Genomic DNA, 19,026 nt, shown 5'->3' with positions numbered 1-19,026 from the left:
TGTTAAATTCGTTCAAGAAAAGATATGAGGTTTTTACGCCAATTTGAGCATGGCCAACAATGTCAACTCAAACTGGCTTTTTCCCTCATCAAAAAAAAAATTCATTAAGGCTTCAAGCCAGATGGAATAAATACCAATAAATAAATAAATTATTATATTTTTATATTTTTTATATTTTTTTCCGATACAGAGATTATTATTAAAAAAAAACTCTTAAGTGAATGATGCAGTAAGTCGATAATAAACATAATTCAAATACGAGCATTCCGGCCTATATTTTTCTTTTCAACGGATTATATTCAATTATAACCTATTCATATTACGCCAGTTATCATAATAAACCAATCGTGTTAAAGTGGAGAAAAAAAATGAATGTAGGTATGGGGATTGGCATCTAGTTATTCTTCAGCATAATATTGACGCATTCTGAATAGGTCAATCGGATACATTTTCAATCTAAAAAACAACATTTTGGACAGAAAGAGCTATGAAGACTTTATTTTGTTCATAATACGGAATAATCGTACAAATTTAAACTATCCTTCCACACCCCTCCGAATCTGGATACATCGCTCATCTACAATTGACACATATAGAACTGCTATTAGAGCATACCTGAACGCTCGTAAACACAGAAACCACAGAAACAACACAATCGCGTACAACCTTAAGCATTTCGAGTGCGTGGCCTCACTTCAGCCGGATTAGTTCCATCTACTCTTCTTCTTTCGAGGTCTATCTTCATCCCCGGTTTGCGAAAAATGTTGCTCGTCATCTTTTTGGAGTTCTTCCTGTGCATCTCTATTGGACGCAGGTACAAAACCCGACATAGTGGGTTTCGCGAAGACACCACCCTCCGGAAGAGTATTCTCCCACGTCCTATCGGAGGAAGCCTTGAATTGTGCATTATATTGGGCCTTGAATGTATCGCGCATAGCCGTTAGGCGATCTGTAACAGGTCCCTTCCAGCCACTGCCACTGCCTCCATCCGCAGAAGATGACGGTCCTTCTAAAGCCTTCAACGGTCCACTGGGAACTGGTCGACTGCGGAAGCCTAGTCCCGCACCGCCAACGTTCAGATTTTTACCCTTATTGTTATTCTTGAAACGTGAATTTCTGAACCACGCGCTCTGCATTGCCAATTTCATCAGTTCCTCGGGAACTTCCTGATTGGCACCCTCCAGGTTACGTACCAAATGTCCAGCGAATTCCTTATCTTTGTCCACAACCAGAGTGTAGGCGGTACCTTTCTCGCCGGCACGGCCTGTCCTACCAACCCGATGAGTGTGAGTGTCAATATCCCTAGCAATGTCATAGTTTACTACATTTCTAATGTGCGGAATATCGAGACCACGGGCGGCCACATCCGTAGCCACCATAATTTCAACTTCTCGTTTTTTAAAACGAGTTATGACAATGTTACGATCAGCTTGGTCCATGTCACCATGCAATAATACAGGATCGTACTCTTGTAGGCGTAGATTGTTGGCGACCTGCAAATAAGACAAGTGTGTAAGTAAATAATTATCTTTATTAATAGTATCAAAAATACTTGCCTGTTCGGCATCTGCCTTCTTTGTAACGAAAATCAAAACAGTACCCTCAGATAACAGCTGTACCATCTTTGCCAGAAGCCAGTTCCATTTATGCGCAGGATTGTTCATCACAATCACATGCTGTGTGACATCTTCATTTGCCTCACCCAAATCTCCATGCATTATTCTAACCGGATCGGTCAAAACATCCCGTGCCAGCTTCTCGATTCTCTTCTTGAAAGTAGCACTGAACAGCATCGTCTGCCGATCTGGACGGACATGATTACAGATCGAACGAACCTGTGGTTCGAAGCCGAGATTGAACATTTTATCGGCTTCGTCCAGTACCAGATAGGTAACTCGTTGCAAGTTTGTGGCCTTCATCTTCACCATATCAATCATTCGACCAGGAGTGGCCACTACAATCTCAGCACCCTGTTCCAGTGCCTTGCTCTGCTCCCACTTTGAGCCACCACCGTAGCAGCAGCAAACGCTTATATTATAAACCTTGCCGAACTTCTTGGCTTCTTGATAGATTTGCAGCGACAACTCGCGCGTTGGCGCTAGAATCAGCCCAATCGGTCCATCGCCAGGCCCAAGTTCCTTCTGGTCCATAATGTGAACCAGCATTGGCCACAAAAAGGCAGCCGTCTTACCGCTACCCGTTTTGGCAATACCGATAATATCACGACCACTCAGTGCCGCCGGTACGCCTTGGGCCTGGATCGGCGTCGGCTGAGTGTACTCCGACTTGCGGATGGCCTTCATCAACTGTTCGTCGAACCCGAAGTGGGCAAAACTGGTAACCGGAGCCGGCGGGGCAGGACCGTTAACCCTGACCCCAAGCTTCATACGGAGATCTCTGGTCTTCGACACGGTCAGACCCGCAATGTCCTCGTGTGGGTTGTAGAAGTTTTTCTCGAACTTATCGTACTCGATTTCCGAGTGATCAATCGGAGGCAACGGATCAATTTCCCGTTTCTTGGGTGGCGGGATGGGATTTCCATCTTCGTCGTACTCCAGTTCGGCATCGGAACCGTCCGCATCCTGGAGACCGGCAGTTGGGTTCTCTTCCATGTAACTGGAATGTGGGGAAAATGGAATTAATATGACTGGTTGGGACAGTTTTCATATCCAGATATGTGAGAAAGACACTTGAGACTTCACAGTAGATATTTTTATGATTAAAAATTTAGTTTATTTTATCAAATTTATGTTAGTGTTTATAATGTTGTTTCGAAATCAAAAGTCTAACGTTAGTTGAAACGCCAAAGCTTTAACGTAAATTCGTCCATTACAAAGCAGTTGTAATTAAATAACAGCAGGGTCGATTACCAAGGAATCTGAACAGGATCTTCTTTGTTTTTTTTTGTCTTTATTAAGGAGATTTTCAGCCCGAGGCTGGCTCATCTCCTGATCAAAACTTCGATTTTTCGTTTCCAGCCTTCACCAGGGGCCGGGGTCGGTCCAAAGGTTCCGGTAGGGATATAGCCTCTGGTCTAGGGGTAGGTTTGATGGTGGTGAGTGAGTTATCGTGAACGGGGTTAGGCCCGTCCGGCTTTTCGATGGATGTAAGGGCATAATCCATTGAGTCCAGTTCATCTGCGCGACTGACTGGGGAACTTATGCTGCTAAAAGGAGCTTAAATTGTTCTGTAACTCATCGTTACTACGGATGCTTTCCTCCATCATGGCTTCAAGGTTCTAGGTTCTCTCGTCTTTTTCAGCGAGGGCGGCAAGGAGTGTAGCAATAGTCGGATTTTCTAATCCACTTTACAGCGAGTGCTCTAGAATCCTATGCGTAGAGTTCCTTGAAGAGGAATACAAGTCAGTTACCGACGTCTGCGAAAGACGATTCTCCTCTCTGTTCAAGCTGTATGATACGTCGAGCTTCGGGGTAGTCAATCCTGCTCGACCGTTATCCGTTGAACGTCATTTTCCAGTCTATAGGCCGAACAGGCTCTACTTCTGCGAGGATGCTGGCCAGTGCTACACTGGGAGCAAAATTGCTACATTTTCTGTCCTCGGGCGAGAATCCGAGCAGTTCCCACATGTGGTGTTGGAGGCTTGGCAACGAGTTTTCGTGTGACCGAATGCCCAGCAGTTGAAGCACTGCATGAGAGACGGATAGTATGGTCGGGTCAGGCACCTCAAGAAATCGAAGTAAATGCAGTCCGGTTTGAAGGTCCCAATCAATGGTACGATGAGGAGAGGAGTGTTTTCGATCCATTCACCAGCGGTTCTCCTGATCTGATGCATCTGTATCATATTTTACTCTCAGTCCCTCTAATAACTTATCCTCAAGTAGGTCGATTACATCTCGACAGTACACGATGCATTTGACCGTATTGTGGACTGGATTATCTTAACAGATATCCCGTTTTTAGGTTCGTTCATTAGAAGCAGTTTATCAAAGTGCTCAGGATTTCTCACTTTGAGGGCGCATGATCGTCCTTCTTCTTCGGGGAAGGCGAAGTCGATATTCGCACCCAAGAATTGCTGCACGGACTTTTTGATGAGAAATGGAGCGGATGGTAAAGATGCTCCACTGACAACCTTCCAGTCAAAGCACCATCAACTCACCCATCTCGTTCTGTGAATCCATGTAGGACGGGAGTGACCGCCCAATGTAACTCCCATCTATCCATCAGTACCTATAACTGACATCCATTAAACCAAAATTTGGCCTAGAAATCGTTATCTTATTAACCAGAAAACCTCTTACCGCTTGAACTGTAGAAATTCGTCAAAGAACCAGGTAAATCTGGAAAACTTCCTATTTTCGAAGACTGTACTATACTCAACCCTCTTTTTACGGCACTTTTCTGTACGTCACTTCGTTTTACGGTGCTCTTTTTACGGCACGTGACGTGAAAAGAATTTAAAGCAATATTGTCACTGAAAAGTAAACCTATTAGAAGGTACTCTTCTGGTTCTATTTACTAACACTTTATTCGTTATATCTTCTATATCTGCTTAGCTTCCGTGTATGTCCTTCAATAGTGTTCTTTTGTATCAAAGTATTGCTTTTCATATAGTCCGTGCATTTTTGTCTTAATTTCATCTCATTTGTTTTCATTTTCACTTGGTCTGGTAGCATGTTAAATAGTCTAAATCCTTTAAAAAATAGCTAATTTTGAGTTCCTGTCATTGTCAATTTCGGTAAACAAAAGTCATTTACTCGTCTCGTAACATATCCACGAATTGTATATCCATCCCATATCGCACGTGATCCGTAATCTTGAAGACAAAGATTAGTAATCGTAGAGTGATCCATTAAAATATGTTTCTCATTAGCCTACTTGAAGTTGTCCTTCATTTCATTCATTTATTTAGTTTACACAACCCCCCCACAACTTGACATTTGGCCTTAGTTTCGCGTACCCACACGGAGAAAAAATAATAGTAAAAACAACCAAAACATAGTTCATTTCAACCAAACTTCTAGGTTGAATTAGGAACAAACATTTTTTATTTTGATTTAAACCAGTCAGTTGGTTGAAACAACCTAAACTAGAAGGTTGTATTTTTCGCGATTTGGGAGGTAAATTCAACAAACTTTTGTTGTAAAATAATAGTTGTTTCGCCTGACAGCTCTTGAACAACCAACAATTTTGGTTGTTTTCAACCAAGAAGTTTAGTTTATAATAAGCAAAAAAGATTAGAATCAAACCAATTATTTGTTTAAATCAACCAAAGTAAGCGTTTGAATCAAACAACAAAATGGTTGAGATTTTACTTCCATATAGAGAACCAAATAGCTGTTATAAAAAAAAACTAACTTGTATTTAGCGTTCATATCGATTTTATTTTATATATAGTCATTTAAACGTTATGCAAATAGTACAACTTATATTGAATTACACATTGAATGTATTGACGCGCGATTTGCGGAATGTTAAATCCGCGCGATTTGCGGATGTTTGGATATTTTACCATGGCTATCGTAGATTTTTTTATGGACCGGAATTGAGAAGCTTATTTCTACCCCGCTGGCATCGTCGATTCGTTGAATGCTCATGGAAATTTTAGAGCACCGTACTGAAATTCACATTGAAGGCCACGTCAGCTGCGTCTGTTGCGAGTGTTCACCAAAAACAGCGGCAACCGCATCCGTATCCTTGATGATAAACAGAAAGATGTGTTTTTTAGAGAAAAAAAAACACTCGAATAGATATATTTTCTGATGCTAATGCATATTTTCTTACCTTGTAAGATGTTTAATCAGGCCTCAATGGAGAAAACATCACTTTCGTGATTCTAATACTATTAGATAAATATGGTTGCAGTTCTTCTTTCTGAACTTATGTAACACACATGTTTTGTTGAGCCAAACAACCCAAATTTTGGTTGGGACAATCTAGTTTGATGGCTATAACAACAAACGTTTTGTATTAAAACAAAGAAAATGAATTTTGAAACAAAATGTGATTTTAGTTAGAAGCAACTTAAGTTAAACGTTAGTTTCCATTAGGGATCCTATATTAAGAGATGTGCGAATACTTTTCCAGGCGTTTTAGCAACGCTGTTACTTTCGTAAACAAACGCTGCCAGCACTTGCCGTGGCGCAAAATGTTGGAGCTCGAACATGACTTTGCGTATAATGGCATTTTCAGATTTCGTTATCTAACGTCCAACAGTGCATTATCACTAAAATAAAAGTGTAATACAAATGAACAAAGTACCATGCATAAACTAGACTACTTCAACTAGCCAGTGCAAAACAAATTGTTTATTCGACAAAACTTTTCGTAAAATCTTTTTCATTACAATCGCAATACCTTTCAATCCGCAACAATAACAATGATCATTTGGCTCAGATTCTGACAGCTCTCAATGCTCGATTGGCTCAAGATGGCCGCTTTCGCATATCTCTGAATGTAGGATCCCTAGTTTCCATCTGTACTATTTTGTTGAAACAACCAATATTGGTTTTGAAACAAGCATAATTTTTAGTTTGAAAATCAACCAACATTTTGGTTGTTTCAAACTAAGCGTCTTTTCCTCCGTGCACTTGCAAATCGTAGATGGCGATGCGAAACATAAACAATGCCTCATCATACACCGCAGCCACACTTTTTTCCGAAGAAACCATGTTTTTTGTTTCGTCATTTGTTGTCACCAAAGAACGGACAAGATCGTGGATAGGGTGAATTGGTAATTGCAATTAATTAAAAGATTCTGAACAAAACATCCAATGCTTTACATGTTGAAATTTGTCGCTTTGAAAACGAAATTTGCTTTATATATCGCCCATTTCATGAAAAATTTTAGACAACGAGTTCCCACTTATATATATAGTTTTAATAGTTGAATCTAAGAATTTAAATTTAATTGCTGTATTTATGATTATTTTTTGTCATACAGCTTTGTAACTTGATTCTCATAAAATTATACATATTTCTTCGTGGTATTTTCTTGGAAGGATAGTTTTGTAGAGTATTTAAATCGATGTGTCATTTGTATCATATAAACAATCGTCACAGTTTATTTTCACTGCGCATAATGATAAAATCAAACGGATTTGTTACCTGCAGAAAATCGACGGTGCATATTCTTAAATTAACCCTCGGTACGATAATTTCAACTGTAACATCTTTTTGCGTGAGAGAAGTCGAGAAAATTTCCAACCCAAAGTTTCATGTTAAGGTAGCCCCACACCTACATATTTTTACATATTGTGCGATGTTGGCCACGAATTAATCAAAATTGGGCATGGAAAATCATATTCCCGGTACCATTTGAAATACACGGGTACGCGGGGACGAACATCCGGCGGAAATTTTCCCCGAGATGTGAGGTGACTTTAACATCAAAGAAAGCCTTTCGTTAGTCCGGCTAGTTCAGATTTTTCCAGAAAATAAATTACAAACACTAATTTAAATAGGGGTGATCGGGGCAATATGGGCCACCTAAGGAAATCGTTCCGAAAAGCGCTGAAAACTTCAAAAAACCATCATTCAAATGTAGTTGACTTATAGTAGGGAGTGTTACCTTTCATATTACGTCGATGAATGGTGAAAAATGTGTTTTGAAATTGTTGGAATGCACTTTTGAAAATGTATTGATTTCAATGTGTGTTACCGAATATACGGGGCAATATGAGCCACCATTTGGGGCAGTATGAGACACCCATCCAAATCGTTTTTTTGAGAGAGAAAAGTGTGGCAATCTGGAAGAATATGATATTCCTTCAACAGTTTTGAGTATTCCATACCAAATAAAATTATTAAACCGCACAACAGCGGACCGAACCGATTTGCCACTCTTCACCGTTTGAATAGCCATATTTCCACTGATCAATAGTCATTTTTCTGTTTCGATCGCAGTAATGCGGTGTTGTTATTTTTCCGTAATGAATCTTATATAGATGGTAATATTCTTGTATTTGGCAAGGTTAAAAGACTATTATTCTTCCATTTACTTCCACTATTAACTTTTTTATGTATCAACAAGCAGATACGTATTTCGTTTCCTACTTGGAAACTTCTTCAGTGTTTGTTATCGACTCGATAGTCGTCGATAGTCGATAACAAACACTGAAGAAGTTTCCAAGTATGAAACGAAATACGTATCTGCTTGTTGATACATAAAAAAGTTAATAGTGGAAGTAAATGGAAGAATAATAGTCTTTTAACCTTGTAGCATTTCCCCTAAGACGCTCTAAAATAATTAATCATTGTATTTGGCAACTGAAATTTGAACTTGTTCGCATATTCAGGCCTGATACCCTGCTCTGTGCAGGTATGCCTATATTGCCCCATATAGACCTGTGCGCCGCCGCCGCCGGCGGTTTTACTCACGCCGCCGCCGCCGGCAATTTTGGGTCGGCGCGCCGCCGATCATAATTTTGCCACGCCGATGACTAATCACAATAAAAAAAATCAATTAACTTGAGTCGAGTCGAGTAAAATAAGAAACACTAAGAATAGCCTTACAGAGACGAAATACGTATTTGTAAGACAATACAACGTGGTGGAATTGATTGGAATAGTACTAAACTCGTGTTATGATTGTGTTGTTAGTTAGTTGTTAGAATGTTGTTTAGGTGGAACTCGTCAGAATTCAATTTCAAATCTACCTCAAGTGATGGTGCCTCTAAGACAGTGTGGTGACAAACATTGGATAATGAATTGGTTGGTTGATTAGTTGTGAATTTGAATTAGGCTGTATCTAGTAGATTTAATGTACTAAGTAGAATAATACAAAAAATGTTGAAATGGTCATTGGAATTCGTCTAAGCCAAAGCCGACTGAATGGGCTCCTAAATCTGTAGGCAGTTTTGTCCTACACTCTGTGCAAAAAATTCTGCTCTTTGATTTTTCTCCATCCAAACGATTTTACAATCTTTACTAAGTAAGTGCAACTAATAGAAGGCTATTTGAATTTACTAAATGTCCATCGTTTAGATGGAGTAAAATCAAAGAGCAGAATTTCTTGCACAGAGTGTAAGACAACACTGCCTGTAGGTGACCCACAAATTATGTTTGTTGTGGCACATAAGCTTTTGTGGAGGCTTGAATACATCCCCAAAGCGCCAAAACCACTTGGTATATTTCCTAGTAAATTCCTCCAAACATTCCTCCGAAAAGTTTCAATAAAAAACCTTGGAAAATTACTTTATGTATTCTTCCGGAAATGTCTTACAAATTTTTCAGAAATTCCATTACGAATTTCTTCAGAAAATCCTTCACGAATTTCTTCAGGAAATTCCTTATGGAATGCATACAAAAAAAATGTTTCAGTAATTTCTACGAAAATGTTCAACTTCAACTTCTCAAGTTAAAGAGATTTTGAAAGTATTTCTAAACAACTTCCCACAAACCACGTAGGCCGAATTTTCACATTTTCAAACCCACCCCCCTTCCCCCCTAGTAGACTTTCCAAAACCCCTCCCCCACCCCTTAAAGCCTACGTAGACTTTTTCAAATTTAACAAAATGTCATATGTGATTGGAAACAAATTGGAAGCCACGTTTTCAGCAATTCAGATATACAAATCCATTTTTAAATCCATTGTAAATACTACAGTAAAATTCAAATTTCAAACCTGACAAAATCAAACTGAACAAAATCCAACTCAATATCAATTAAAAATTCAAATCGAAATTAAATTCAATCCTCTGTCCATAGCTCCTGAAACCAAGTCTCGAAGCCAATTAATTTACTTTCTGTTGGATTTGATTTGTCGTAGAAATTCCGTAGAATTTCCCGATTGATAACCTTCAAAGTTTCCAGGTAATACGCCAAAGAACTCTCCGTGATAATTCCGATATTTTTCTTGAAAATGCCATACCGTTGAAATCTCAAGAATTTCTAAATTCCAAAAGTTTTCCCGAATTATTTCCCGTTAAAACCATGCTAAAGGTTTCCTACGATATTTTGACATTTCTCTTGCAAAGTAGGAGCGATTTCCTGAAGAAATTAAAAAAAAATCCTATGGACATTCCATAGAGTTTTCCAGATAATTTTCGGTGAAAATTTTGAAGGAATTCAGTTGAATTTGTGTTGAATTTATCGTAAAAACCCAGATTAATCCACCTAGCGGTGATGGTGCCTTTCTCGTTTTTTTTTTCAAGTGAGTAATTTTGGCCATAACATCCGAGCCCATAGTCCGATCCGGCCAATTTTCAATAGGAAACAATGGGACAGGATTCTGCGTCGAATGCAATCTGTTGCGAGAAAATCGGATAAAGATAAGTGCCTGAAAAATGAGTGACACTTTTTTCGCGAATTTTCTATAAAAAAATGTATTTTGGCCATAACTTCTGAGCCCATAGTCCGATCTGGCCAATTTTCAATAGGAAACAATGGGACAAGATTCTGCGTCGAATGCAATTTGTTGCGTGCAAATCGGTTGAGGATAGGTGCCTAAAAAATGAGTGAATTTTTTTTCGAGATTTTTCAATTAAAAAAATGTATTTTGGCCATAACTTTCGAGCCCATAGTCCGATCTGGCCAATTTTCAATAGGAAACAATGGGACAGGATTCTGCGTCGAATGCAATCTGTTGCAAGAAAATCGGTTAAGGATAAGTGCCTGAAAAATGAGTGACATTTTTTGCGCACATACACACACATACACACACACACACACACACACACACACACACACACACACACACACACACACACACACACACACACACACACACACACACACACACACACACACACACACACACACAAACATCACCTCAATTCGTCGAACTGAGTCGATTGGTATATAACACTATGGGTCTCCGGTCCGGGAGGCCCTCCTATAAAAAGTTCATTTTTGGAGCGAACATATAGCCTTTACGTATACTTTGTATACGAGAAAGGCAAAAATAGAATAAATTTTCATGAACATTACAAATACTTTCTTACAAGAATTGCTATATTTTTTTTGTGAAAACTCAAAGAGTTTTTGGTGGGAAATTCAAATAATTTCTCCTGAAAGTTTTCAACAATTTATTTTTCCATCGATAATTCCAAAGAATTTTCATTAGAACTGCAGAAGAATTTGCCGTTAAATTTCGAAGAATTTCGCTTATATGTATGTCCAAAGAATTCCTCGCAAAAATTCCAAGAATTTCAGAAATTAGAATCCATAATTTCCACCGAAAATTATTCGGGACTTCCCAGAAAATCTTCAGTGGAAATTCTGAAGAATTTCTCACGGAAATTTCGGAGAATTCCCCTTACAAGTTCCAGAGTGCCTTTTGGAAATTCCGAAGACTTCTTCTTGGATATTCCAAAATGCTCCCTTTGTAAATTCTAAATAATTTTTCGTCGAAGTGCGACATAATTCCCCGTGGAAATTCTAAAGAATCACTTGTAGTTTCTAAAGAAGTTCCTGCCGAAAATCAAAAGATATTTTAGTAAAATCTACAATGTAATCAATGTAATCCAAGTGGAAATTTTGAAATTTTTTCGAATTTTTTTTATAGAATACTTTGGAGAATTTTCCTGCTCAACACAGAAGAATTTGCTGTTGAAATCAGGATATTTTTAAGCCGTAGTTCAGACTATTACTTCAGTGAAATCCATAAGAGATTCAAGAGATTATTTCGGTATCTTGCAAAAAAAAACGGGAAATCGAAAAAAAAACAAACAAGTGAACTTTGCACAAAGCTGCTGTATGAAATGTTTTCCGAAAAAAAATAAAATAAAATAAGTCTACGTAGACTTTTCGTATACCCCTGCCCCCCTTCGTAGACTGACATAGAATTTTTTGAACCCCCTCCTCCTCAAGAGTCTACGTGGTTTATGGACAACCCCTAAAGAAATTTCTGAAGGAATATTTGAAGGAATTTCCGGAGGAATTCTCAAAGGAATTTATGAAGAAATTTCTAATAGAATTTCAGAGGAAATGCCTACTGGTATTTCTGAAGTAATTCCTAGATTTCCCCAGGATTTTTTTTTGTAATTCTTCAAAAAATCCTATGGAGATTCGTCCAGGAATTCCCTCGGATATTACCTCAAGAAGTTCTACAAAAACTCCTCCGGAAACGAATTCCAGAAAGTCTTTCGAAAATTCTCTCAGGAATTAGTTCGGTTTCTTAGTTTCCTTAAGAATTCCTGAACAAGTTCCTGAAGGAATATCCGTAGAAGTCCCTGTAGGTTTTTTTTTTCAAAGTAACTCCCGAAAAAACTTCTGACAGTCTTAGATATCTCCGAAAATTTCTTCGGACATTCCGTCAAGACTTCGTTCAGAAATTCGAATATACCTTCTGAAAATCCTTCTTTTTGAAATATCTACAGAGAATGTTATAGGAGTTCCTTAGGAAATTGTTTCAAAATTCCAAAAAAATCTCTAGAAACTCCTTCAGAAATTTATTAACGGATTACTTCGGAAATTTCTGTCAGCTTCGGAGTTTTGCTTTGGAATTTCTTTGTAAATCAATTTGATATTCCTTCGGAATTTTTTTTAGTAATTCCTCTAGGAATTCCTTAGCAAGTTCCTTGACAATAATTGTTCCTGAAATTCCCATAGGAATTCTTCCAAAACTACTTCGAGGAATTTAAAAGAGAATTTCTCAGGGTAATCCTTTGAAAATTCCTCTAGAAAATTCTTTTGTAACTTCATGAAGCTACCTACAGACACTGACAAAACTAGCTTTGTACACATCGTTGATTCGTCCAGTCGTCCTGTCCGGCCATGAATCATGGACGTTAAAAGATGCAGATTATCAAATTCTCAAAGTGTTTGAGTTTAAAATACTGTGCTCAATATTTGGCAGCGTGGTGGAAAATGGTAAATGGAGCAGACAAATGAATGAACCACGAGTTAAACCAAGTATACAAAAATGCAGACATAGGCAGGTTTGTAAAATAAAGCAGATTACAGTGGGTTGGACATGTAGTGCGTATGCAGGAAGAGAGACCAGCAAAAGAACTTGCAGAGAACCTGGAACAGGACGTTGGCTCTGGGGTGCATCTGCTGATGCATTTTGGATATACTGTTAGGAATTCCTTCAAAATGTCTGTGGGGATTTGCTCAAAATTTTGTTAAAAGGTTCCTTCTACACTTTCCAACACTACTTCAGGAATTTTCTCGGAAAGTCCTTTAGAAAATTCTCTTAGGAATTTCATCAGAAAATAGCTCATTCTTTAATAAATTTCCGAATAAATTCCTGCAGGATTATTTTATGTTTTACTAAAGGAATTCCCCATAAAAAACTGAATGGATTATTCTTTCTAAAATAGAAAAATTTTGCAGACATTGTCATAGGATTTTACGAAGGAATTCCTAATGAAATTTACTGAGAAATGCCTGTAGGAATTGAAAAAAATCATAGTTTCCTCCAGAAATTCTTTCAGAAACTCCACCAAGAGTTGACATATTTAGGCAAATTTCAGGAAAATATTAGATTATTTCTGAAACTTAGTTATTTTGAAATCAAAACGACTGAAGTGTGTCTAAATCCTAAATTGGAAATAACTTTTGACAAAAGTTATTACCTATTTGTTCTTTGACTCCGAAATCTAATTCTTACCACTTAAGGGTCACGAAAAAGTGAAGCAGGATTTATTGTTAAAATTTGATTAATCAAAATCAAAGAGTAACAAAATAGTGGTAATTCAAATAACATTTTGAAATCAGGTATTGATTAGTATCGGCGGCAATTGACTATTTTGAATGTGCTGTTTGATGATCGTCAAACGCAGAATATTGCTATTTTAATCCACTGAAGTCGGTTTTTATACGGGCGATTCCTACCGTGTGAATCAAACCGCGTTAATCCAAAAATCCACGGTAAAATTGATTTTTTCAGCCATTGATTTTTTCATCCACGCCGGTTCACGCCGCCGCCGCCGCCGCCGATAAAAGTCAACGGCGCGCCGCCGTGACGCCGCCGCCGCCGGGGCAAAAGTGACCACCACGCCGCCGCCGCCGATGATATGACCGGCGCACAGGTCTAGCCCCATAGAGACTGGTTTTGGAAAAAAAAATTTTTTTTTGATAAATTCATATTTGTATCAGTACAAACATTTGTGCACTATATTCAATTATAATAGATCTTTTGATTGTGATGTATGTATTGATCTGTATTTCAATTAGTTTTGTGTCAAAACCTTATTTATAAACTTTAAATTTTATAATAATTTTGCACATGCTGCGAAAATGTACATTTTCAAGTGTATTTTCATGTTTGAATTGAATTTTTATGCGGTTTTCACGTTGAGGCATATGTGGAGCATTCTCCTAAAGATCATATAACTTTTACATGGTAAAACTTGTCAATAAGCTTAAAAAGAGAGTGGCTCATATTGCCCCGTATGTTCATATTGCCCCTACTGCCCCTATATTATCCTGTCTGTTTTCAAATGGCAGTGGGTTCATTTTGGTTCATTTGTACATATTTGATTTGGTTTTCTTTAAATTAAAAATGAAAAGGATGAGTCACCCATTTCAGATGGGCTTGGGCTTGAATATACGAACCTGTATCAAAATAACTAATAAGTAATTCAATTGTGTTATTAACAATAATAAAAAAAAATAAAATTAGTTTTATCTTTAACCTTTTACGCCATAATCGAGAGATGCTCCCGATATAAGTAAGTTTGACAGAACCACCTGAACCAATTTTTCGGGGTACACTGACAATGTACTGGAGCTGTCAAGTTGCTCACGGGTTGAGTTTACATCTAAACAGATAACACTGAATCAACAATTTGACGCCACAATACACGGTTCGAGGCTGCATCTCTCCATCCTCGAAAGCGCCCCACGCTCGCCAAGTCGTTTTGCACCTGATGGTCTGCCCACCTTGCTCGCTGCGCTCCACGCCGTCTCGTACCTGACGGATCGGAAGCGAGCATCATCTTTGCAGGGTTACTGTCCGGCATTCTTGCAACATGTCCTACCCATCGTACCCTTCCGGCTTTAGCTACCTTCTGGATACTGGGTTCGCCGTAGAGCTGGGCGACCTCGTGGTTCATTCTTCGCCGCCACACACCGTCTTCTTGCACACCGCCAAAGATGGTCCTAAGCACCCGTCTCTCGAATATTCCGAGTGCTTGCAAGTCCTCCTCGAGCATTGTCCATGTTTCATGTCCGTAGAGGACAACCGGTCTTATTAGCGTCTTGTACATGACGCATTTGGTGCGGTGGCGAATCTTTTTTGACCGCAGTTTCTTCTGAAGCCCGTAGTAGGCCAGACTTCCACAGATGATGCGCCTTCGTATTTCACGACTAACATTGTTATCAGCCGTTAGCAAGGATCCGAGGTAGACGAATTCCTCGACCACCTCGAAGGCATCCCCGTCCCAGGCGGACCCTGTCGCGCTCGGTTCCGCCCACAAGCATGTACTTTGTCTTTGACGCATTCACCACCAGTCCAACTTTTGTTGCTTCACGTTTCAGGCGGGTGTACAGTTCTGCCACCTTTGCAAATGTTCGGCCGACAATGTCCATGTCACCCGCGAAACAAATAAATTGACTGGATCTGTTGAAAATCGTACCCCGACTGTTACACCCGGCTCCCCGCATGACACCTTCTAGCGCAATGTTGAACAACAGGCACGAAAGTCCATCACCTTGTCTTAGTCCTCGGCGCGATTCGAACGAACTGGAGTGTTCGCCCGAAATCTTCACACAGTTTTGAACACCATCCACCGTTGCTTTGATCAGTCTGGTAAGCTTCCCAGGGAAGCTGTTCTCATCCATAATTTTCCATAGCTCTACGCGCTCTATACTGTCGTATGCCGCCTTTAATTCAACGAACAGATGGTGCGTTGGGACCTGGTATTAACGGCATTTTTTGAAGGATTTGCCGTACAGTAACGATCTGGTCCGTTGTCGAGCGGCCGTCAACGAAGCCGGCTTGATAACTTCCCACGAACTCATTCACTAATGGTGACAGATGATCTGGAATATCACTTTGTAAGCGGCATTAAGGATGGTGATCGCTCAAAAGTTCTCATACTCCAGCTTGTCGGCTTTCTTGTAGATGGGGCATATAACCCCTTCCTTCCACTCCTCTGGTAACTGTTCAGTTTCCCAGATTCTGACTATCAGTTTGTGCAGGTAAGTGGCTAGCTTTTCTGGGCCCATCTTGATGAGCTCAGCTCCGATACCATCCTTACCAGCTGCTTTATTGGTCTTTAGCTGTTGGATGGCATCCTTAACTTCCCTCAAGGTGGGGGCTGGTTGGCTTCCATCTTCCGCTGAACTGACGTAGTCATCTCCTCCGCTGCCTTGACTTTCACTGCCTGTACTCTCAGCGCCATTCAAATGTTCCTCGTAGTGCTGTTTCCACCTTGCGATCACCACACGTTCGTCCGTCAAGATGCTCCCATCCTTATCCCTGCACATTTCGGCTCGCGGCACGAAGCCTTTGCGGGATGCGTTGAACTTCTGGTAGAACTTGCGTGTTTCTTGAGAACGGCCCTCTTGTTCTATCTTCTCGCACTCCGCTTCTTCCAGGCGGCGTTTCTTCTCCTGAAAAAGGCGGGTCTGCTGTCTCCGCTTCCTTCTATAACGTTCCACGTTCTGCCGGGTACCTTGCTGCAGCGCGACCGCCCGCGCTGCGTCCTTCTCCTCCAGAATCTGTCTGCACTCTTCGTCGAACCAATCGTTCCGTCGACTTCGACCCATATACCCGACGTTGTTCTCCGCTGCGTCGTTAATGGCTGCTTTGACTGTATTCCAGCAGTCCTCAAGAGGGGCCCCATCGAGCTCACCCTCTTCCGGCAACGCTGCCTCGAGATGCTGCGCGTATGCAGTGGCGACATCAGGTTGCTTCAGTCGCTCTAGGTCGTACCGCGGCGGTCGTCGGTACCGAACATTGTTGATGACGGATAGTTTTGGGCGCAGTTTCACCATCACCAGATAGTAGTCAGAGTCGATGTTAGCGCCACGATATGTCCTGACGTCGATAATGTCGGAGTAGTGCCGTCGATTTGGGATACTGTCTGCAGTGGTGATCTCCAGGTGTACCGATACGGAAGGCTGTGTTGGAAGTAGGTGCCATATTCTTGGAGGCGGCGAAATCGGATGTTGATGGAGGATCGATATCTATATTTGTATGACGTGAGAGCCATTTGTAAAAAAAATCCATGTCTTACTCGTCGTCACAAAGTTTCTTCTAACCGGGAGAGCGACTCCGGCTCAGGTTATTTCTCGTAGATATTCACAAACCGTCCGTAACGTTGCCGGTGCTGCGGCTCTGCGATCGTATACCTTTTGCAGGGTTTTGAAAAATGTCAACCAAAACCATTTCAGTGCTCTGTTTTGTGCACAACGACGACGACAATAAGCTACACGGGGTGTGCGTTCGCAACGAGCTGTGGACACCGTTCGTGTGATTTTTACAACCAGTTCACTCACTGTTTGATTTATAGAGCCAGACGTTCCGGTCTGACACTTCGGCTGACGCAGCTCTGGGCAGGTTTCTGGTGATGGAGCCACATAACACTGATCGGCCAGTTAGGCGCTCGGCGATTGTACATCGCCTTCTTCGGTTGTTATCGTTGGCTAAGTGTTTTATTAATATACACACGGCGTCAGAGACAGACATTTTTGGTCAATTCGTAGAGCTAAGTTAATGGTCGTGTATCAGACTTTATGGAATAAGCTTCCTACGCAGACTGCCTTGGAATGAAATGTTAGTTTGTAACTTTATACGAGGAAGATCGAAAATGTATCAGTTTTTGAATACAGACAAAATAAAATTGTTCTTGGGTATCAATAATTACTGTAAAATAAATCTTCAAGTAGATGTATATCAATCTATGCGGAAGAAAAGTTCTTAAACACAGAGCTACTAAACGCATGGGACTTGGTAAGTCTTATCAATAATTGGATCATCAACTCACCGGTAATAGCTCTCCTCGTCATCCACATCGTCGATGTCCCCTCGGGTTCCTTTCTTGGCGTCCACGTTCGGTTGAGGAATTTTCTTCTTTTCGCGCTCCACCTGCGCATTGATGCCAGCCATAAACGCGTCCAATGGGTCGTCCTCGTCATCTTCGTCGTCAGACTTGGCCTTAGCAGGAGGATCACACGAAGGGGTTCGGGCAACAACAGATGATGATGGCAAGAAGAAAAACGGGGGGAACGTGTGCATGTGATGTGTTTTCCCAACTCATGTTTTGTTTTTGTTTCGATTTTATTGCATGGAGAAAGGAGTGAAGAAGTCACTTACTTGCGATCCGCTAGCCGAAGGCGATCCAGGCGCTGGGATATAATCCAGCTGCGGTCCGGACTCATCATCGTCGTCGAAATAACTGTAAATGAAAAGCATAATCCTCATTATTATTTTGAAGTATTAGGCTATTAATTTAAATGACCAATGTTTCCAATTTTTTAGTAGATTTTCAAACGCTTCCTTGACCCGAGAATAAGTACAATATTAATTATGAAGACAAGAGTGAGGGAAGTACTTTTTTACCCAAATAGTATTTAATACCTATCTAGTATATCAAATACTATTTGGTTAAAAAAGTGCTTCCCTGGCAAAAAACATATTGCTTATACAAAAATTCAATTAATTACCATCCCTGAAAAAATAAAAATAAACCAAGAAGCTTACTCATCCTCGGTCTTTCCGCGCCTCTTGCCGAGCGAATATTGCGAGGCAGGATTAGCGTAGGCCGCAATCGCATCCATGGTGTGGTAGCCGTGCTTGGAAACCCCACCGGCCGACTGTTGCTGCTGATGGAAGAACTTAGGAGGAGCATAACCACCGTGGCCACGGCCGGTCAGTGAACTGGGCGGCGGAACGGCATTCAGCGAAAAACTTTTCTGCTGCGATTGTTGTTGCTGCTGCTGCCCGGGACGGAATGATCCCGACAGCTGTCCGGGGCGACGCATCGAAAAACTGAAATTTCCACGATTGCCACTCATGACGACGGTTTGGCGCCTATAGGAATCACTCGAAATACGTTCTATTTAAACTGTAATTAATGGACTTGGAGGATTAAAATATCGTTTTTTTTCGAGATCAATAATCCAATATCTAGCACTATTTTTCTGTTATGACAGCAAACGGGATTCGGCTGTTTA

At 40.4% G+C, this 19,026-nt stretch overlaps 1 protein-coding gene across 1 annotated transcript; it reads right to left on the bottom strand.

The window, feature by feature from the left end:
- Window positions 1-469: 469 nt before the first annotated feature.
- LOC134225878 (ATP-dependent RNA helicase DDX42) lies at window positions 470-19,022 on the bottom strand. The gene is made up of 5 exons (XM_062706309.1): window positions 18,554-19,022; window positions 18,167-18,248; window positions 17,838-18,007; window positions 1,557-2,616; window positions 470-1,493 (listed from the first exon to the last, which is right to left on the bottom strand). Exons 1-5 carry the CDS (start codon window positions 18,865-18,867, stop codon window positions 705-707), a joined length of 2,415 nt encoding a protein of 804 aa, XP_062562293.1. The 5' UTR covers window positions 18,868-19,022; the 3' UTR covers window positions 470-704.
- Between the last annotated feature and the right edge of the window lie 4 nt (window positions 19,023-19,026).

This window comes from Armigeres subalbatus, chromosome 3 (genome assembly GCF_024139115.2).
Source record: "Armigeres subalbatus isolate Guangzhou_Male chromosome 3, GZ_Asu_2, whole genome shotgun sequence".
In the NCBI taxonomy this organism is placed as follows: Eukaryota; Metazoa; Arthropoda; class Insecta; order Diptera; family Culicidae; genus Armigeres; species Armigeres subalbatus.
This window is presented reverse-complemented; position numbering and strand designations above follow the sequence as displayed.

Excerpts from the sequence above, each read along its gene's own strand:
- LOC134225878 (XM_062706309.1), bottom strand. The coding sequence starts at position 18,867 with ATGAGTGGCAATCGTGGAAATTTCAGTTTTTCGATGCGTCGCCCCGGA. Across the intron at positions 2,617-17,837 it reads GACGAGGAGAGCTATTACCG|TTACATGGAAGAGAACCCAA; the intron begins GTGAGTTGATGA and ends CCCACATTCCAG. Across the intron at positions 1,494-1,556 it reads AGAAGGCAGATGCCGAACAG|GTCGCCAACAATCTACGCCT; the intron begins GCAAGTATTTTT and ends TCTTATTTGCAG.